The 23276-nt window shown below is 34.4% G+C and overlaps 1 protein-coding gene across 1 annotated transcript in view; it reads left to right on the top strand.

The window, feature by feature from the left end:
* Positions 1-6812: 6812 nt before the first annotated feature.
* The window catches only part of LOC116485385 (serine/threonine-protein kinase Nek10-like), a 51292-nt gene continuing 34828 nt past the window's right edge, over positions 6813-23276 (top strand). The window contains 6 exon segments of the mRNA XM_032180685.1: positions 6813-6835; positions 7603-7732; positions 8362-8432; positions 13445-13658; positions 22575-22764; positions 22853-22939. Coding sequence (XP_032036576.1) covers positions 6813-6835; positions 7603-7732; positions 8362-8432; positions 13445-13658; positions 22575-22764; positions 22853-22939 — 715 coding nt within the window.

The raw sequence follows: 23276 nt of genomic DNA, 5'->3' as shown, positions 1-23276 counted from the left end.
AGTGAAATAATTAGAGTTGGAAATAGGATAAGCATCTTAGTAAGAAATGCTAAAAAGGGCCTAGAAGAACAAGCTGTTTGTGTTTGAGTCATCTGAAAGCAGAGCAGCCAGTAGTCTTTCCTTCTGTTTCCTCTCTTAGCATGAGTGACCATATTTTCTGCTTGAGATGTATCGACAGTCTTACCAGGGTCCTATTTAAAAGGGACATTGTGTTTCAACTGAAGGAGGGGAAAGGTTAAAAAAAAAAAAAAAAAAAAAGATTATTTGCTAATACTTGAATAGTTTTTATGAGTTTAACCATCTGGAGTTAAGCTGCCTTTAATTATGTTGTTCACAATGGCAACTGGTATTTTCCACACTTATAGTTCTAGAGGCTCATTCAAAAACTGGGGATCTAATTCAAGTCAAGCAGTTAGATGACAACTGAAAGTGATGGAGAAAAATAGTCACTTCAATAATGAATTTCATCCCATGTGTCTTAAACATCCTTATCTATTTTAGGATGAGATGAATCAACCTCTTGACATGCCTTTCTCTCTCCATTTGCTGCAGAGGGAGCTGGAGTACTAGCTTAGCATAAATCTAATTTACAGGAGTTTAAAGTTAGGTGAAATTAACACATGTGAAATCGGTAATTCAGGATTTATGTTTATTTTAGAGTTGCTATACGATTGGATTAATTACTGCTTGTGGTCATCTTCTAGCACATAATTGTTTTCCCATGTCTCCCTTTCAATTTTAAATATTCATATGATTTCTCGATAAGCTAGGTTATTTGTACAAAGTACACTGCATGAAGTTAATTCTGGAAGGCATATTGCTCAATAAACAAAAACCTTGACCATTTTTAAACATCCAAGTTTCTGTTCCATAGATAAAAGGAAAAAGAACTTTTCTTTTGTTGAGCTGTTAAGACTTAAGGCCATTCCTCAAAGTATTTTATGTGAAATTGTAGTTGCAGTTCACTGGAAAATGTGTCTGGTTAGAAGAAATCAATTCTTAGAAGTATCTGTCAGATGCATGTTATGAGTACTTTTTAGGATATGAATGCTTCGGTTTCTATGTTCATGGGTAGCACTTTGCCACATCAATTTATCTACAGCATTTCTGTTAAAACTGACAGCTTGACATTCTTCTACATATTTTTGTATGCATAAGAATACTACATATGTGGACCAGGTAGTGATACTTGTCTTTAGTAATATCCATAAAAAATCACATTAAAGGGAGATTTTTATTCTGTAGGTTTCAGAATCTGACTTATAACTTCTCTTGCTGTTTTAGACCTTGTTCCATGATGTGTCTGAAGGAATAATAGGTATAAATTAGAACTCTGATGTGTTTTTCTTTTTTTATGCTTCCTGGAAGCTCTGCATGTAATACTAAAACACTAAACTTCATCTTGATGATACTTTGATTTTTCCTTACATTTACTCAGAGATACATATGATAATCTTGAAAATTCAGTCATAAAACCATTGGAAACAGCTATGCATGTTTTGAAGTTAATTAGATGCCATAAATTTATGGTTAATGCTGTAAATTTTATGGCATTCTTCAGTAATACAAACATTACCTTTGTTAATAGAGCCTGCAAGGCTTTTTCAATTGTTGTTGAAAGAAGTAAAAGCCTAGAAACATGTAGTAGTTTTACACATTGATAGCAAGCTTTTTTTTTTTTTTTTTTTTCTAGATCAACAGATACAGCATGCAGACAAGAAGGCGAAATTCAAACTGAATTGTATCATTATGGGATATTTTCCCAACAGGTCTACACACTTACACACTACAGGCCCCAAAATATCTTTGAGCAGCGCTATATATGTATGTTGATACATGCATACATGCAAATATGCGTATGTATAAATATGCACACAAATCTCTCTCCCTATAAAAAAGCGACTGTTGATACTTGAAGAGAAGTTGGTTTTGTTTAGAGAGCATAAGGTAGATGTCATGTTCTTTAAGTTTAATTTTATGTTCCACATTGTCAAATTAAGCATAGATTTGTTTATCCAGGTAACAGATTTCTGGCATAATTATATTCAAACAATGTTGGTATCTTCCTTACTTCCAAGTACGTAAGGAGAATTTTTGGCAGATTTTTGGTTCTACTACATGCTGCTGATACTTAAGCAAAAGACTTCAACATTGTACTTGCTGGACTACCACAGAGAATGTTGACAGATGGAAGTTTTAGAAGTGCCTTAGAACATCTGAAAGGGTGTCTTTTGTGAGGAAGAAACTTTATATATATATTTAATAGTTTGCAAGAAAAAAATAATCATTTATAGAGAGAAACATATATACAAATTAGTAGACAATGTAATAAATTATAATTACTTGAGAATACATTTAGCAATAGAAAATTGTGAAGGCAAAATTTCAAACTAGTTTCTGAAAATCCTGTTCCAGCTTCGTCATCAAGGCATAGACAGAATATCCCAAACAGGCTTCTGTTAAATTCTTCTTATAGGTGAGAAATGCAAATAGCTTTTAACAATTTTCACAGAAACTCTTTATTTAAGCCATCAGTTGTTTGGCTCCTTTTCTTTCTTTTGTTGCTTTAAGTAGTAACTGTGAACCTACAATGCTGAACGTAACCGGTAACTTACAGCAAACTGTCCAGAGAAAAGTCTGTGACAAGCAGCAACTGCTTTTCTGTTTTCCTTGATTTCTTTCTACAAAGGTATTGTGATTAGCTTCTCTTTCCAATCCCCTGTCCTTCTGTGATTCAAAGAACTGATTATAGAGTAGTTAACATTCCTATACTACTCTCAGGACACTCACTTTTGTGTGAGTATCCTGCAGCAGTTTAGTAAAATGTAGGGTCTGTCATGTGAGTGGAAATTTAAGTTCTTTCTTCTACTTGGCTGTGATGAGTTATACCAACAACTAATGACAACTAAAAAGATTATTCACAACAAACATTATTTTATAGATAACTTAGTAAAGATATCTGAATATCTGAAGCTAATAGAAGCTGCAAAGACTCTTTTAGTGTTTGGAAGGAAAAAAAAAAAAGGTATATAGCAAACTTGTCCATAGGAGAAATGGCAATATGTAGATGTAGGGGAGGAAGAATAAAATAAGCATATTTGATACTCTTCTAGCATATAACTATTTTCATCTCGGGTAGCTTCCTGAACAAGATATGGCTTCTATGCATGAGCATTTGTAGAACCAACAATACAACTGCAGGAATCTTCATCTTCCTTCCCGTCTGGACGCCAACCTGGGCAATCCACCTTGGCAAGGGAAGTTGGACACGATGATTTCTTGAGATCCCTTCCAATCCTTACCATTCTGTGATATGTGATTCATCAAACTGTAAATAATTAATTGGAAGAATGATAATGATAAAAAGCAATAGTTATCAGTCATTGTTAAAATCTTCTGCAGCAGTGTTTGCTTCTTATTTCTTTTCACTTTCATTATAGCCATCAAATTTTCTGGGAGTTAGTCTTGAAGAATCATTCTTAGTTCATTTAATCCATAACTGTCTAGCTGAAGTCATGTCTCATTTGAAGATGCTCCTTGGGTGTATTCTTCATAGGGTGACATACACCAGCCCTTACTTAACTGCTGTCAGAAACACTTAGACCAGTAAACACTGTACCAAGACAACTCAAGTTTGGTTTATTGAAGTTCTCTGCAGCATGGGAAATCTTCACTTGTGTCTCATGTAAAGTCAGCCTGATAGTATTGACAACATTTCTTACAAGCCTTAGAAGCTCTATAAAATTAATGCTATTTTGAAACTGTCATTCTTTCAGCTCCTTCCTTCCTTCCCCTCCAAATTCAGAACTTTTTCCTTCATATTGGAACATTTATCCAGTAAAAACTAATGAGACCATGAAAGACCATACAGGTTAGTTATCTTACAGGATAAACCTTGCAGGATAGTTATCTTTCGTATAGGTACATGATAGTACTAATGTATCAGAATCCAGATTTAAAGTCTGCTTGTAAAGTTTAAAATATTCTTAAATAAATACCACGACAAAATAATATCAGTGAGTAAAATAATAAATGAAAATTTGATTGTAAAAATATCTACAAGGCCATATAGAGATGATTTGGTGAAATGGTACTGTGTTATAACTAGAACAGATATTGATAAGATTTGATTTTATTTGTTTTTCACCCTAGAAAAAAAAAGAGGGGGGGGGGAATAATATGGAAAGTTATCTTGTCTATTAAAATAACTCTTTAATTTCATAAGAGTAGTTCAGAAGGAAAAAAAAAAAAGAAAAAAAATAACTTTGGATTAATAGATGCCTGTATCAAATTCAAGACATTTTAAAGCTGCTGGTGTTGAAGACTATTTGTTGTTATATACAAAAGAAATGCTCATATGATGACCAAGAGTGAGCTTTCTGAGAAACAATTGTAAACCAGTCTGTTCAAGGATACTGAGAATTTAGAGAATTATTCTGCGGATATAGCTCTGTCTTTCATTTAGATGGATTTAGCCTTGCTTTTGCCATGGACATTTGTTCAATGAAGGACTCTAACATAATGCTGCTGAAGTAAGCCTTTTCTGCTTGAATATGTAATTTTGAAATGAACAGTGATTTGTAAACCTAGAAGAAAACTGCATCAATTATTCTGAATAAGTTAACTGCGAGCACTAAATGACAATTTTTTAAAGTATCCACTGCCTCTTATAATATTCAAGACTGTGGATATCATAGAGTAAAGCATCTGCACTGCTGCTTTGCAGCAGTATGATCAGCCCTGGAAGCGATGAAATTTAAATTCTTTATCAGCTCAGAGTTTCTCCCTTTAAGTATTTTATTTTTACACTGAATGCATTTTATGGCGTGCACATCTGTTTGCTAGAAATTTAATTAATGCCACTGTCCTATTTTGTCCAATCCAAATCTCTTAATCTAAGAATTAAAGGAAGAAGCCTGCTTTTACAAATAAAACGAAACCCATACCAATGCTACCCCCTTAAATTATTTTTCTGTTCTTGTTGCTAAGACAGATTTTTTAAAGATTTTTATGGAATAAATTTCAAAGTCTGGTTCTACTAATTCTTTCTGGTCTTGACCAGACAGTGAGAGTTTATACACAGTTGTCAACTGAATTAGAGAAACCGTATGTACTCCCACCACCCACCTGTTTGTGGGCAGCAGTGCACACAAGAACAGAACTGGGAACTTTCTCTGTCATCCCTCAACAGTGCAGATCCAAAAGGTGCAGCTTGACTGCAAAATTGTTTTGCTAGTCAACAAGTACTGCACGACACCCACATTTCTAACTAGCAGATGGTGAGGCATGCCTTTAGAACATGGTGAGGGATTTCACTACTTCATCTCTTAAAAGTAAATAAAAAATATTTTAAATTTCTATTTAAAAATCTGAAGTACAGAATTCATTGGTTATATGAAAGCACAATATCATATATGTATAGGATTTTAGATTTTCTGTAAAAATGTTGTGGTCATCTTAGATAAATATTACTTCAGTCGTTTACCATATTTCTTAAGCAGACAGCATGTATTTAAAGTACTGGTGATCCTAATGTGCTAAATATCAGAGACTCCTGGCTAAAGATATTTGTTCTGTAAGGAAAGATCAGGTAGTACTCTGCTGTGAGTCCTCCTTTTGATTAAAAAAAAAAAAAAAAAAAAAAAAAAAAAAGGATTAGAGTTAAAATGAGAAGTCTTTGAGCATGAATAAGCAGACCAAATGTCTTTGTTAATTTCAAGCATTTTTGTGAAACTGTTATAACTGCAACCTTCAAAAAGCCTGTCCGTTTTTTTCTGTGATTTCCAAATCATAGTAACAACAAATACATTTTTTCTTAGTCACCAGCCCAATGGACCGCTGTTTGTTCTGAATACCAAGCTAGGTTTTTTCCCTGTTGTTCATGGATACAAGATTCTGCAGGCCAAGTTAAGGTTTCTTCTGTTTCTCCCTATCTCCTTTGTCTTCAGCATATTCTTTCAGTGATGGCTATGCAACCATATTATTTTTAGCATAGATGCATCAATTTGGATTGAATAATCTCAGTTTGGGATTTTAATGTTATTTAGTCACTTTCAGTCACAGAATGAAAGATTGTAAAATTCAAATCAGATTCAGTTTTCTGTATAGCAGCATGCTTGGAAGTTTACTAAGTCAGGGGCTGTTACTAAGCTAACCATCTTTATGTTAAGTTGCCACGGTGATCTTTGCTCTAACAGACACATTTAATACATTAAAGATGAGATTTCTACCAAGTCCGCTAAAGAACTGGTGTCACAATGAGGAATAATGACAGTCCAGCTCCAGAAAGGTTATTATGTTCTAATATTCAATGTCCTTTATTCTCCCATTGTTATATAATAACAAAAGCAAAATTCAAGAGAAATTGTTAAATGGGTTTCACACAGAAATCTTTATGTTGCCTGATAATTTTACCTGAAATGTCTGACCTGTCAGTCTATATCACTTCCCCACACTGTGACCTTCCTTTTGACTTTCTGTTCTGCTAAGATCATTTAATACCACTTCCACATAATAGTTTGTCTAAGGGACGTCATCTGATTTTTTTTTTCATGTGATTTCTTCATTTATTTGGTATATACCAGCAGCATACCTTCTAGCACTTTACCCAGACTGTATCCAGTACTGAATTTACGCAGTACCTCTCATCTCCAAAAAAGATACTTTACCAAAGATAATCTGTAGTGTAATCAGAACGTTGCAAGTGAGTCCAAATTCTAAGCTGGAAGGAAAAGGAAAAAATACTATGGTTTCAAGTTGATTTTACAGATGAAAGTATTCAAGTATGTTTTACATCTCTAAATAGAGTGAAGATGTCAAGTGAAAAATCCGCCATGTGAGACAACCTTTACTTCCTGCTAAAACTTAAATTCCAGTGTCAGAATATCCCTATCCTTATAAATCATTGTCTTCCAGATTTATGAAAAGTACTGAAGAAATTAAGAGAAAGAAGTGGAGCCTGCTTTGTACTGAGTCAAAACTGAAATAACTGCCTTCTTTCATTTGCTTTAGATGGATTTTTCACTGGATTTTTTAAATTGTCATTAGGCTGTTGAGTGTCCATGTAGTGTCATCACAGAGAATGCATTATAATAGTTTTAGCAGGATGGAAATGATATCATGAGTAATGTTTGTTTTCTCACATTAGTAGTAAAATCAGATACATTAGTGTTCTAAATTAGGAATGTGAATCAAATCTTTCAGATATTTGAGTTGCAACAGGATGTAATATATTTATCCGTTCTCTAGTGCATTTTATTGAATTACCTTCATCATAAGCAAGTTCTGAATCCTCTAGTTAATTTGTATCCATTAATTCCAAAGACATTATAAAATGAAATAAGTGGAAAGGACAAGTGAACAAAATTTAAACTACTAGAGTTGTGAGGAGAATTGTAGTAGAAGCAGAAAATCTATTAATTGTACTTCCATTTAAAGAACTTGGCTGGTAAAGAAAATAAATGCAACCTTTTGAAAGTAATTGTATATGTTCTGATAATATGTTTTAGTGAGTAACTAAGGATTTTTTTTTTTTTTAATCACCTTACCACTATGTGAAAACTATTAATTAAACACTTGTGGATTGAATTATTTTTTACTTAGCCCTGAAGTTGTGAAGAGTGAACCGTATGGAGAGAAAGCTGATGTATGGGCTGCAGGATGCATCCTTTATCAAATGGCAACTCTGAACCCACCATTTTACAGCACCAATATGCTCTCCTTGGCAACTAAGGTATTCAGGCTTGCCAGATTAATTTACTAATTATTTTTCTATGTTTTTGCTAGATCCATGAGAATTCATATTTAAGGTTGTAGATGCTCTCTGGACCAGTGAGCAGGAGTGTTTATAGTATGTTAATACTATAGCTTATAGTATTATCAATTCATAGTATCATAGTAGAGCAATTATCTTGTCATTCTAATTTCAGAAATTGCTTGCAAATGTAAGCATATTATTACTTCTCAGACTAGTATATTTTTATCATTGCATTATATGAGATGATATTTAGATATATAAAAGATGTTGAACGTACTATAATATTGGATTTTTGATAGGGCTGTGTATTATCTTAGGACATGATGACAAATAAAAAAAAAGTAAAAATGTTATGTTTCCCTTATTCAGATATTACAGGCCTTTGATCTACAGTGGTTATGTCCATCAATGCATCAATGTGAATACCTGATTTGAATTGACATTCTGCATTAGAAGATGTGTTTTAAGTTTTTTTTTTTTTTCAAGTTAGAGCTGATGATGTAATGCCCATCAAGTTGTTTCAAGAATAAATATTTATAATATGAAATTTCCAAATAAAAAACTTGTTATTTTTTTCTTCAATTAACTATAGATATTTTTTCCAGATAGTAGGGGCTGTGTATGAACCTGTGCCAGATGGACTGTACTCTGAAAAAGTGTCACTTACTATTAAAAGGTAGATATTCATCTAGTTTTATTTTGATATCTTGCTGAAAGGATGTTTTGCTTTGTATGTTTCCAGCAGTGACAATATGACACTGACTTTTGCTGACTTTAGCAACTGTTAGTTTTTGTCTTCTTATTTAACGGAAGTATCCACTCACCTTGCTAATAACACGTGCAGTATAGGTGAGGTCTAAAAACTGCATGCCAGTAGAGTCAGCACATTCAGCAAGACAGTGTAGAATCATTACTGAAGTTTAACACTACCAGTGCTATACTTGATCCCCTACACATCAAATTATTTTTTTTTTTCATAGATTACAGCATTTTGAGTAATTTCTAAGAGCAGTTTGTGGTCAAGTAGGTAACCCTGTTGCAAAATGTTTTTTTATACATCAATGTATGATCACATTCATAGCTTTGTGTGTTTGTGACTGACAAATACATTTCCCACTAACTTCTAATACTGTTAACAAATCGGAAAATACACAGTAATGGAGGAAAAGGCAAACATTTCTTTGTTCCACTCACTCATCAAGTTTTTCTCTTAGCTATGATTACATATTCCTCGTGATAATGTTATATGTAAGGCAAAGTATAGAAAGTGAGTGCACTCCTAAGAGATTTAGCTCCCTTGATAGCCCACTTTAGAAAAACTCCACTTATAACAAAAATAGCTTTCTTTTTCAATCAGCTGTTGATTCCATCTCTAAAAAAAAGCACTTTATAGTGCAAAAACTAACATTTTAATACTATGTTTTATTGTACAAAAAAAAAAAAATAAATGTTTCTGTTATTTAAAGACCTTGAGGATGAAGATCTACAGTGGAGAGGATAGGAGCTAATACAACTAAGATTTAAGTTTCAAAGGTCCTGAAAATAATAGTTTTAAATATTTACAGGTATTTGTAGTCAGAATAACTGGCTTTACTCGTTCATTGTTCTCCATTTAAGAATAATGCAATAATTCCAAATGTATCCAGAAAATAGCTTCAAGGCAGTATATATATCAGTATTGATACGTGTTACAATCACTTATAATTTTTAACACATCTTTATCAATGACTTAGATAAAGCTATGATGTGAGAATCTGGCCTCTGTCTTTTCCTTCTTTCTCGTCTTGATAATGATGAGAAACTGTGTAGTATGGTTCTTTCAAGGTCAATTATTGAGTTACTCTTTGTAATTATATATGTAGCAGCTGTATTAAAACAAGTTCTCTAGTCCCATATCTTTATGCTCCTTTCATTATTATACTGGGACTACCTGGTTTAAATGGATGACTAGATAGGCATTTGTATGAAAAATTATCATTGCTTTTTTCCTATCTCATAAGCATTTCCCAGATTATTTTAAAAGCAACAGGTAGCATAACATTTTAAAAGTGTTATTGATTCTCTTACTCTGAGTTAGTTCTTAAATGAGATATTATGTTTAGTTTTTATCTTATACTTTGTGATATATTTAGGCAGAATGAAAGAACAGCAAATAAATGCAGTAATAGGGAGATTTTTTGATAGTATAGATGAGAAAACATGAAATGAGGAAGTAAATTTCCAAATGACTGAAACACAATGCCTGTTAAAGATGAATGTCATATGTAAAAACAATAAATCAATTATAACGATTAGAAAACTAAAAACTTCATTTTGCAACTGAAAATTTGCATTCAGTATTGTCATTATTCATTACTATTGTTAAAAGACAGTTTTATTGGATTAAGCTAGTAAAGAAAATTCCAGAATTATCAGCACCAAAGTCTTTCAGTGCTTAGTCATCAATTAATTGTTTCTTTCTAGATACAAGGGAAATAGTCTAAAGACCTATCAGAAATCTTTTATAGCCCCCATGGTTCTTGGAAATTTTGACCAGTTTCTATGAATTAAAAATCAGAAGAAAAATCAAATGGGACAGTTCTTAAGGGTGAAAAACTTGTTTCTATTTATATGAATTTTAAAATTTTAAATTAAACAGATAGTTATGATAATTAAAGAGATTACCTAAGTAAATTTGAGCATATTTGAACAAACAAACAACAAAAAAATGAGATTAAAATCCAGAAGTTTAGGTACTGTAAAAACATTTTTAAAACTGCTGCTTTACATGTGAGTTACACTGTTGTACTGTTTTAGAAATAATAAAATCATTCAGTGACGCTTTTCTTTGAAGAAGGGTGTTGGGTCAAGTGTGTCTGTGTGCTAGCTGGTCAGTAGTACTCTGAAAGCAAATCATAGTAAATTATCAGGTCAACTGGAGTTAATAGATTTAAGACAATTTATAGCACATAAAGAACTGTCTCTGATGGCCTTCATACCTTACCCTATGTACAAAATATTCTGGGGATTTAAAAATGAACTTTATCGTATTTGATTACAGTTACTAAACAGTTCCCTAGAGTGCCTGAAAGATGAAACACAGAACTGCAGAGTAATTTAGGTTGGAATTGACCCCAGTGGTCTTTGCTCAAAGCAGAGACAATTAGATATGGGTTGTCTGGATCTTGTCTGAGTTCTAAATATTGAAGGACAGAGATCCCACAACTTTTCTGGGTTCTCTTCCAGTGCTTATCCACCTTTGGGATTAAAAGTAATAATAACAATATTAGTAGTAAAAATAACCCTCATATCTAATTGGACTCTTCTGTGTTCTAACTTATGTATGTTTTCTCTTGCCCTATCATTGTGCACCTCTGAGAAGAATCTGGCTCCATCTTTTCTATACTGTCTGTATTGGTTTTGGCTCGGATAGAGTTAATTTTCTTCCTTGTATGGTATGGTGTTGTGTGATTTAGGATGAGAGTAATGTTGATAACATGTCAATGCTTGTACTTGTTGGAGAGCAGTGCTTACGCACAGCCAAGGACTGTTTTGCTTCTTGTGCTGCCCTGCCGGCAAGGAGGCTGAGGGTGCCCAAGAAGCTGGGAGGGGACACAGTCAGGACAGCTGACCCAAAATGTCCAAAGGGATGTCCCGCACCATGTGGTGTCCTGCTGAACAATAGAACTGAACAGGGGAGTTGGCCAGGGGTGGGATGCTGCTTGGGGACTGGATGGGCATTGGTCATTAGGTAATGGGCAATTATATTGCGCTTCACTTGTTTTATATATTATTTTTATTATTATTATTACACAGCAATCTTTATCTCAGCCCATGGATTTTACTTTTTTTTTTTTTCTTACTTTTTTTTTCCTCCAATTTTCTCCTCCATTCCACTGCGAGGGGAGTGAGTGAACAGCTGCATGGTGTTTAGCTGCCTACTGGGATAAACCACCATGCTCTTCCATTATAAAGATAGCAATCAGATCTCTGTGTAACTAGTCCAGGCCCCTCTGATAGCAGCCCTGCTCCCTGTGTGTCAACAGCTCCCTGCAATTTAGTGTTCACAAGCTTTTTGAGAGTGCATCCCATCTTCTAGGTCTTTAAGAAAGACATTAGTAGCCCAGTATCAATCCCTGAAGGGTGCTACTTTCAGCCACCATCTGGACTTTGTACTGCTGATGACACACCTATTTGAGCCAGTAAGTTCAGGCAATCATTTTCAATTGTAATCATACTCCATTTGTAGTCATCTGGATACTGTAGGATATTGTGTCAAATGCCTTGCTACAGTGAAGTTATACACAGCATGTACTGCCCTCCTGTTGTCCGCAGTTCCAGCAATCTCATCATAGAGAGCAAGTCAGGTTCATCAGGTATGGCTGGAGTTTGGTAAATCCATCCTGGCTGTTCCCAGTCACCTACTTGTCCTTTGTGTGCTTGTTATAGTAGGTATCTAACATAACATCACCCATGTTGGATCTGTTCCTTTGATCCTTACACACAAGCTCTTGACTGCACCATGTGAGGTGTTGACATCTGCAGGCTGCCTCCACCCTGATTTGAGCCTTTCCCCCACATTGAAAGAATTGAGATCACTACCTCAGCCCTTTCCCCTTCATTCTTGATCCCAATACTTTGTAGTCATGTTTGGTATGTTCAGAATTGTCCCTAGAATCATTGGTGTCCATATGGATGAGCAACAAGGTAATGGCCCAAAGGTCAGATGAGTCTTGTTAGTCTTTCCACTACAGCCTGAACCCAAACACCTCACAAACAAGAGATTTCACAGTCAGATCAGTAGATAGGTGCCTCTGTTCCCCACAACAGGGAATCTTAAATGATTATCAGCTGCTGCTTCTTATTTGTGACACTTGATTCAGACTCATCTGGCTCTGGTATGTCCTCTGTTAGTTCTTGATCCTTCTCACCCATTCCCAGGTCACTGTACCTATTCTGTAGTTACAGATTTTCAGAGAAAGAGCCTTCCTTCTGCTGGCAGAAGTCACAAACCTTCAGCCTCCCCCCATCTCAGGAGCCTCTGTCCACTGCTCCTTTGAGGGTAATATCTAGATTTCCCTCCTCTTTTGCATTATTTATAGTTCTTATCTCTGCAGAGTCTCTGTGAAGATCTTGTCAATCTCCTGTACATCCTACTGACAGCACATACTGCACTCCCTGCCCAAGACCTGCACAGCAGCATCCCCCCATAGCAGTTCTGTCTGGGTTGGTGACTCTGAAGTGCCAAGGACAATTATTCCAGCTGATGCTGGAGACTGTGCTCTGTGGCGTGTTAATACCAAGGCTGCTCAGTGTCAAGCTGTCCCATACTGGCTTGAGCAGAGTTTTTGGGCCCCTTTGTGCACCTGCTGTACAGTCTGTTGTGACAGCTTCTACGTCTCTCTTGAACAGGAAAATGCTGCTTGATAATTTTCTCACTATGAAGACTTTGGCAATAACATTTTTATAAGCTAGCAGATGTTCTCCCTTCAGTCTTTTTGCTTAAAATTATTTATGCCTTTCTGAATTGTATCCATTTGTGAACTTTGAGTGCATAAGAACTTGAAATTGTTACCTTGCTAAATTTCTGTTTTATCTCAAGTGCTGGCCAGCAAGGTTTAATAAATACCAATGGAGGAATGCAGTGGTAGGAAACGGCTTCCAAGAAAGAAGTAATCAGTATTCATTAGAGAATGGTTCTTTCTATAGGTGCTTGACTCCTGATGCAGAGACACGTCCAGACATAGTGGAGGTCAGCTCTCTGCTGTCTGATGTGATGATGAAATACTTGGATGTTTTATCCACCTCCCATCTCATGTTGGAGAAGAAAATGGAGCGGGAGAGGAGACGAACCCAGAGGTACTTCATGGAGGCTAATCGAAATGCAGTAACCTGTCACCGTCAGCTTTCCACTTTACCACAAGTACGTACATATACTAGGCTTTATTTTTACTTATCACTGTGTGTCATATCTGAGAAAATAAGGTACAATAATACTGGCAGAAAATAAATCAAAATGAAAAGACCCATTATCTTAAAACATTTTTCCATGTAGACTTTTAATTTTTTAACCCACTATTCATTCATTTTTTTTGTGGACATGCTTGTGCAGCAAAAATAACAGTAACTTAAAACCTACTGTTATTTCACTTAGGAAAATGGTCTTATTATGAACATACTTGCTGTTTTGATAGAATTTTATAATGTTCAATTAATAATTAATAAATAAATTATTAAATAATAATAAATTATTAAATAATAATTAATATTGCATATTTGTGAATAGGAAAATATACACTTAGCTAGAGTGAAACAAATGCATAACCTGTTGCATGATTCACAAACAATGGCACCTAGAAAATGGAACATATATAAACATAATTTTTAATTACAGATTGCTAGATAAAGAGCAGTGAAGCTGATAAGGTATTTGCTAGTGCTTTCTTACTGTCTGATACAGTTCAGATGAAATACTTAAAGTTCTTTTGTTTGTTTCAGGCTATGTTTTAAGCACTCTTCATGAAGGATTCAGTATTTTACATAATGAAACAATCTTGTATGTGATCCTGGCGAATTTTCTTAATTTTCTTTAAGCCTTCCTTAAAAAGGCTTTTTTTTTTTTTTTTTTTTTTTTTTTTTTTTTCCCTGTGTAAATTATTGTTAAGGTAATTATAAAGTGAAGTTGTGATTTACACCACTACTCTTTTGTATCACGGTCAGAAAAAACAGATTTTTTTTTTTATTTTTATCAGGGCTCAATAGTTTGCACTGAAGTAGTAAAAAAGTTTTTTTAGGTATGGCTGGTTCCAAACACGTATTTTTTTTACATGTTTTTTGTCTTCATGTGCCTGGTTGAGTAGAAAGTTTGTAGTAATTGATGATTTTTTTTTTTCTGTAGTTTTTTGAACTATTGATCCAAGATAAGTATTTGTATTATACACTCTTTTTTTCTCTCAATGAAAAATTTGCCAACAACTTCCAAAAAAAAATCAAAAAACCCACTGCGGTTTGAAAAGTAAGAGGTATGAATATGGAATAAAGATAAAAGATAAGATTTATAATGTAAAGCACTATGAACAATTATTTTCCATATTTATTGAGTTTTCTTACCCTACATGTTTGGAAACTTGTTGTATATCATTATTTTTCAAATCTTGGTTTAGTCATTCTCTTGAATAGATATGATGAAATTTGCAAAAACACCTATGGATATGAAGCTGCTTGATTTGGGATTTCAGTGCAATTATCCTGCTTTGAGAAAAGTGTTCTATCCAGATACTTGTAAGATATGATATGACTCATAACTTTACATTGCACTTAGAGTGTAAATTCTTGTATAAATACTTAAAAAATACACCTATATACAAAAAGAAGAGGAAAGTTCCTCTGTGTTTTAGGATATAATGGCTAGTCTTCTCAAGAAAGGAATATTGTAATTCTACTTCCACTCCACTGCATATTTTCTTTTGTGTATTAAATGAAACAGCTAAAAACAGGACACTCTGAGAAAGATCCAGAACACTACAGAAGCTGAGAGAGTATGGCTCGCTAATGAGAAGTGGGAAACCTGGCTGTGTTCTTGCTCTAAGTAAAACACAACAAATCAAGATAGAATTTTCCAAATTTCAGAGGAGTGCTACAGAGCTTAGAAACAAAAGGAGCCATGTTGTTTCCTTGTTTTCACTATCATAAGGAAACTTTATGAAATTGGAGGATTTATTAAAAAAAAAAAAAAAAAAAAAAAAAATAACATTCTGAATTAAAACATTGGGAAGAATCAAGCAACAAGCAGTTGTTCCTGAAATAAAAACTTTGTCAGGTATGGACAACCTAATTCATCTTAGTCGAGGCTCCGGCAGTTCCACAGCCAGGCAATTTGTCATTTTTCCATGGTGTTAGGAAATTCAGTGTTTCTGCCATGTTGTTCAATGCTTTGTGGAAGCCAGTTATCTTACTTTTTTTTTTCTTTTTTTTTTTTTTTCCCCACTTAAATGTACTTATGGCCTCCTTTTTCATCCCAGTTGTGTCACATTGTGAATGTTTCTGAAATAAAGTGCATGCTCTGTGTCCTTGCTTATGGAACTATGCAGCATAGGTCTTCTACAGCCAGAGCAAAATCTGTTTTATAAATAGTTTAAGACAAGTATGGAAACTGATAAGTAGGTAATGTGAAAGGTCAGTAGATGATGCTTAAGAAGTTCAGTTACCTTGCCTGACAAGTATAGCACAGAATCCATTCCTGAGGAAAATCCTAGCAAGAGAATCATTATGAGTTTCTTACCTGTATTTTTATTTTTCCTTGTCTTCTATAGATGTTGTTTAGGTGAGAATAGGTGCAGATGTAAGGATGAGAGATATTTAATAGAGTTAGTGTGTTTAGTTCTGAAAGGTTAAAATTTGCTGACACAACACAGAGTACAAAGGACCTAAACCAGTAGTTATAGTAGTAGTAATTATCTCACATAATGCCCTAAAATAACAGTAGTTTTAAGTAATAATTAAAGTATCTTTTTAATATTTTCCTTTAAAGATATGAGAATAACCAAATATGAATATTATTGCTTTTTTCCCCTTTTTTTTCTTTCTTCCTTCCTTCCTTCCTTCCTTCCTTTCTTTCTTTCTTTCTTTCTTTCTTTCTTTCTTTCTTTCTTTCTTTCTTTCTTTCTTTCTTTCTTTCTTTCTTTCTTTCTTTCTTTCTTTCTTTCTTTCTTTCTTTCTTTCTTTCTTTCTTTCTGATATCTAGATTTGTAAAGTGTAGATATTACTTTGACTATGTACAAAAAAAATCAAAATAAGTTACTTCTAGTTCTTTGGAAATAAACATTTGAGTACATGGCCATCAGCAATTATTAGCATATTTACTGCACATATCCTGACGTATTGTTAACTTAAAAATAATGCTTAGAAGCCCTTGATAAGTATGTTCACATATTATTTGGCATATAAGCAGAGTAACTTTTTTCCTACTGCCACTTTTTTTTAGCTTAAAATACCAATACACCAAAAACAAATCAGGTAAAAACCTGCACTTTGTATGACAAAGTGTGTTTTTCTTTAGAATGTTCAGTTGCCCTCCAAAACAATATAGAATGATGAATATTGAGATCAGCTATATTAGGAATAAATTCTTTACTGTGAGGGTGGTGAGGCACAGGCACTGGAACAGGTTTTCCAGAGAAGCTGTGGATGCCCCATTCCTGGAGGTGTTCAAGGCCAGGCTGGATGGGGCTTTGGGCAAGCTGGTCTGGTGGGAGGTGTCCCTGTCTGTGGCAGGGGGGTTGGAACAAGGTCATCCTTAAGGTCTATTCCAATCCAAACCATTCTATAATTCTATGATTTTGAATGTGGGTGAGAAAGATGTAAATTTTACAATTTCAATCTGTCAGCTAACATATATATAATAATATAAGAATCATTTCTACCTCTTGCTACTCTTGGCAGCCGGGTAGTCTGTCATGTCTGCCCATTTTTAATGTATTTTCAGAGTACCTTCTTTTTCTTCATTTCTGCATTTCTAGTTTGTGCATCTGGCATACATGCACTGTCACAATCCTTCTCTATAGCAGGATTTTATAAACTGTATTCTTTGGGAAGTTAAGCTTATTTTCACTTTTGTATTAGTAATGTCATTTGAATGTATATTTTATTTTACAATCCTTAGACACAAATCTATATATTCAGATAAAGTTTCCAACTGTGCTGTGCCTAGGCAATGGAAAAGTATGTACATTTTATTTTATTTTATTTTATTTTATTTTATTTTATTTATTTTATTTTATTTTATTTTATTTTATTTTATTTTATTTTATTTTATTTTATTTTATTTTATTTTATTTTATTTTATTTTATTTTATTTTATTTTATTATTTATTTATTTTTAGGATAGTGCAATCTAGAAGAGTAGCTCTATATCTAGCTTCTGTTAGGGCTAATGGGGTGTCAGAACTCACGCCTTACCAGTGTTTGGTCTAAGCTGGTCCATTTGGGTTACTGTTAGTTGAGTGCTTTGTCTTAATGTTCAAACGCACAAGAATGTTTATGAGCAACATAAAAGTTTTCTCTCTGAATTTACCTGGTTTCACACTTGAATTGGTGAGTCTTCCAGCGTGCTAGAAAGCATGCTACATAGACCCCAAAATTAGTCATTTTACCTTTACATAGGATTTTTAGCTGCAGGTCATAGGACCTAGATCTGCAGATATCAAAGTTTTGTATCTCTAGTGGGCTTGGATGTCACTGCTAGGAGCCATACTCTGATTGTTCTGCTTGATTCCAGCCTATGCTAAGAAGCCTGGCTTATCTCTTGCAGAAGCTGATCAACTATTTATTGGGTAGAAGTACTGAAAGAAGCAATATAACAGTTTTCAGACAGGTCAGCATCTAAACTGAAGAGCCTGGTCAGACTTGAAATGTCTGTGCAGTTTTTCTGTCTTCCATCCACAGCATGAATAATCTACTTTCACAGATTTTTAGATAATTAAAATATTTTTAGATAACTGAAATATTCTATTATGTCTTTTCAAGATTGGTTTAGAAACATCAGCAGAGTAAGTCAACTAATAAGCTGACATTTTTTTTTATGTCACTACTATGATGAAGACCCTAATGTAAATAACTATGATATGCTTCCTAAGAATGCCTGTAAATACAGAACATATTACTGCTTCCACTCTTCTTTATCCATAAGAATCAAATTTGCTTATCTCAATCTGTTTCTTTGTTCATGGGGATGTGTGGCCAAAAGAGGAAGAGTTAAAGCTCATGGTTTACAAGTCCATACTTCTGTAGTCACCCTGCAGGCTACAATAATTCTTGCGATTAAAAGCTGGCATCGATTTCCTCAATTTTTTTTTTTAGAAAAGAGGACACACTCATAGCTATGTGAAAGGCATAGAAGGACAAAATGATGTAACCATTTTTACCAAGTCATCTACCCCCACATCCAAATTCAGTTTTGCACTGTTGGCAATTTGATCCTGCTAATAAGTACATTGGTAGTTTCTAAGCATCACCACATGCATTACAAAGTAGTACTTAATTAGCAATTCAATTTTAATTCATCCATTTTTCTTGTTAACTCAGACACAGAAACAAAAATGGGAGCAATGTTCATTTTAATTTCCTTTTTCTGAGTAGCTGGATATGTCTTTTATTTGTTCAATTCAGACAATCAATGTATAAAGATTTTTCTTAAAAAAGCTGCCTATGAAGGTAGTAGGTGGTTTTTTTATATTGGCTGAAGCAAATAGAGTGTTTGATTATACATCACTAGAATGCAACAGGGTATTAGTGTTGTAGCAATGTAGTCCAATCATTACATTAAGTTAGAATACTCTATTTATAGGAAAAAAAAAAAAAAAGAAAAAAAGTGTGATAGCTCCAGTATGTGCACCACTGCATACAATTCCCATTGCTTTGAAAATAAGCGAGGGCTCAGGAATGTCATGGAAGTTTAGCATTCCACAAGCTGTTTTTTTCATCCATCTTTCACTCTGTTGATTTTGTTCTGACAGTTGTCGGTTTTGGAATTTAAGTAGCAGGTACTGGAATTAAAATTTAAATGCTAGAAGTTACTGCTTTTAAGGGCAAACCCATAATACATTTAATTTCACTTCAATTATTAGTATGTCAAAGTTCTTCAATATAATCACAGAAATAAGGCAAGAAGGGTTGTCAGAAATTCTTGTTTCCAAGAAATCTCTGAGCCTCAGAGCTCTGTGTCACTCCTGACTGGTATTTGACCATTCATTCATAAAAATGTTTAGCAATAGAAACATCTCTATGTGTCTATCCCACAGTAGGGAACAGTTTGGAAACAGCAGAAGTGTAGAAACTGTCTTTACTTTCAGTGATTGAGTGTCTGAGTCAGTCTTTTATGCCTGACAAAGATAATGTGTGGAGCACTATCAGGAGTGCTGAAGCACTATCAGAAGGTAATTGGAAAACCCATAGCACAGTATAATGTGCTGTGTACTGTATCTGAAGTTTTTCTGATATTTTCTTCAGAAAATGTTGGTCTCACATTGTATGTTTGACAGAATAGACGTATTATGTATGTCTTGTTTCCAGGAAATATGCATGTGCATATATGGCATGTATACAACACTTGAAATTGTCAGATCCACTCTTAACTACTATATAATTGGTCTGAGAGCAGTAAATCCAGCATGTCTTCAGAACATTAGATTTGTAGAGCACATTCAAACTTGTTACGTAGAGTGTGAATACTTCTCTCTGCAGGATTCCAAGTAGATGCAGCAGTTAAGTCCTTCCTTCGTGCTTTGTGGTCTTAAATTCTAACCTAAATTTTATTTGTTGCGCCTTAAGCTGTTTACTTTTTGTCCTCTCCACAGTGAAAATATGTGGGACTTAGTTCTTACCTCTTATATCCTCTGTCATTATTTTAATTTGGACTGAATAATCAAATTCCATCAGTCTTTGTAAGTCATGTCTTCTAAACCTCTGATTATTCTCACATCTCTCCTTTAAGTGCTCTCCACTTTGTTAAAGTGTAGTCAAAACTGGATTTAGTTACTCCAAGTGAGAATCTTATTGGTACTGAGAAGAAAGATTGCACAGCTCTTAAGATGATTTTCCTCTTCTCATATCACAGTATGTTTACTTTTTCATAGCAGTATGATATTGTTCAGTCATGCTCTATTTCTGATCCACCAAAGTTCTCAAACATTTCCCTGTGGAGATGCTGTCTTACTAGTCCTTCCCCAAGTCTGTATGCTTGTACAGTTGTTTGTGCTCATAGAGCTTTGTATTTTCCCTCTTTATTTTTTTCCCCAGTTTCTACAGTTTCTCAAACCTGTATTTAAAATCTGTCACTTGCATTGACACAACTTTGTGTATGGTGTGTATGCTGTAATACAACATACATGCATATATTGCAGTCTATGCATGTTTAATGGACACTGCATCTATCCCATTATGCAAATTATCATTGGAATTCAGTGACTGTATTGAGCATTTTTGGACCAAGGTCAAAAAGGATCCAGAAAAATTGTACTCATTACCCATTTTCAGTATAACAAACCCTCAAAGCAATGACCAAGTTGAGCATGATTTTTCTTGTCTGTTGTACAACCAGCTGTATTATTATGGTTTTCTCTAGCTCACACTTCCCTGGCTTTCCTGTAAGATATCATGAGAAACATTGTCAAAAGCCTTACAACATTACAACAACATTGCAAATAACATATACTTCTTGTTGCTAGTGCACAAGAGTTGTTGCCCTACTACAGAAAGAAGTAAGTTAAAATATGGTGGTTTTGATCCTTTTTTTTTCTTTCCCTTAGCTCATCATGATTTACAGATTATTGTTAACAATTTGTCATTTGAGTGTGTAGTTTGGTATTGACAACATTTGATCCTTCTCCCTTTACCCTGCTTTTTATGTCATAGAATGGGAAAGCTACCTCTCTTCAGTAATTGGGCACTGCCTGTTTAGAGCACAGAAAGCATGTCCATCTGCCATGACTAGACTGCTCTAAGTGAGCTTTAGAGTCACCTTTAGAGGCTGCCATACTATGCTATGCTGTGGAAACTGCTATTGTGGCATCTTGACATAAGTCCATTGCTGAAATACAAAATGCTTTTCCCAACAGAATTTAAAGTGAAAATCCTGATGAGCCATCTTTTACAAGTTAAGTTATAGTGTTGGGAGTAGAACAAAAGATAGGGAAATAATTGAAGCAGACAATGGGATAGTCAGTGCTCAGGGATGCGTGAGTAAGGGTTTTCAGACTGTACCATTCTGCTGTGTCCCAGTAAGGTCAAAATTCTCCATGAAAAAGACTGGGGAAGAACACTGTCTTAGATAAAGGCTGAATGGCCTTTAACACATGGTAAGAATAAAATGATTTAGAAATGTATTATTATTATCTCCTGACATTACCTTTGTACTAAAGGCAATAATTTGTTTAATCTGATCTGTTTATATAATTTATCCCCTAATCTTTATTACACTTTGCTCTGGAAAAAGTAAAACTAAAACTTGAATTTATTTGTGCACAACAGCAGCAGTATGAGAGGACTTGCAACAATATAGAGAAAGATCATAAAAAACAGTCTGCTTTCAAAAATCATTGCATTAAAATGGAAGCAATAACAGGGATCAAGTATTTCTGTTCTTTCCAGAAAGGCTATAAACAAAGACAACAGCAGAGGTAGAATTTTATTTTCATTAAAGAATCCCTTGCTATAGGCAAAATTCGGCACTTGAATGAGACAGGTAAATAATTAATTTCCATGTTTTGATTTTCTAGGCAGTTCTTCGGTAATGCCAATCAGCATTTGGTCAGTTCAGCCTTGGCGAGTCTCTTTGGCATCCCATCACATCTCATTACATCAAGTTTGCTTGGTATTTTACTACCATCTTGATTGTTGTGCAGGTTTTGTGTTGTCCAGAAGTCACCTTCTTATTATTATGTAAGATGGAAGAGAATAAATCTCCCACAGCTTGTATATGGGATTCATACTCTCCTTGTCCAATCATTTATTTTTATGGTTTTCAGTTTCCTCATGGTCTGGCATTTTTTTCATTTTATTTTCTTTTAAGTGCTTGTTATGAAAAGACCTTCACCACAATCAAAGATGCTTTTTATGTAAAGGCTCAAAATAATTAGGCTATATTAAGAATTTGACAAGTTTTGCTCTAAATTTAGAATCAGCAGCTGAACCTGGCACCATCTAGTTCTGAACTAACAGCTATGTGGGAACTACATGTACATTTTAATCTGTGCATGTGATAGACGAGTCACTCTTTCACGTTTTCTAATGGATGCTATATAGGGGCAGTATGTAACATTTCCTTTTTGCTCTTTGTTGTCAGAAGCATTATGAGAAGTTGAGCCTTCTTAGCAGCACCAATGGAACACCTAGTTGCAAAACTGAATTTTCAGAAAACATTTACATTCCAGATGAAAGTTTTCAGTCTGCATGTGGAAAGAATGAGGATGAGGAAAGAACTTATGAAGAAATCCTGATAGAGAACAACAGCACTTTAGAAAACTCTGAGAAAGGTATTAATTAGCAAAAGAAAAATCAGGAGTACTATTATGCTGCTCGGAGGTGGGTTAAAAGTTGTTTTGCTTTCATTTTTATGTGCAGGTATGTTCTCAGAATTAGATGATGAGCTGGATGTATTGGACAATTCAAGTAGCTCCAGCCCAAGTCATTTGAAAGAATCTCCTTTTGGTAAGATCCCTTAAGAAGCAAGGGGTATAATACTTTCTAACAGTTAAATTGTCATGTATTCTAAAATAGTTGGGTATTTTATGATTCATTGCAAGTTCACCATCTGTTGTGGGTCCTAAGTAATACAAAATTAAAATAGCTGTGCCTCTGTGGCACCCATTTCCAGGGTAATATATTTTCTATCACATTTTCTTTATGTAGCTCATCCCCGTATGTTCAAGGAATGGCTATGGAAACTGGAATATTATTGAGCAACTTGACAAAGAAGGTGATTTTAGATTTGAGCATAAGGTAACTAAAGTTGATAAGAAACAGAAGGCAGACAGCATAAGAACTG

This window comes from Aythya fuligula, chromosome 2, assembly GCF_009819795.1.
Source record: "Aythya fuligula isolate bAytFul2 chromosome 2, bAytFul2.pri, whole genome shotgun sequence".
Taxonomy (NCBI): Eukaryota; Metazoa; Chordata; class Aves; order Anseriformes; family Anatidae; genus Aythya; species Aythya fuligula.
Note: the sequence above shows the minus strand (reverse complement) of the source record. Positions and strands in the feature narration are given on the sequence as shown.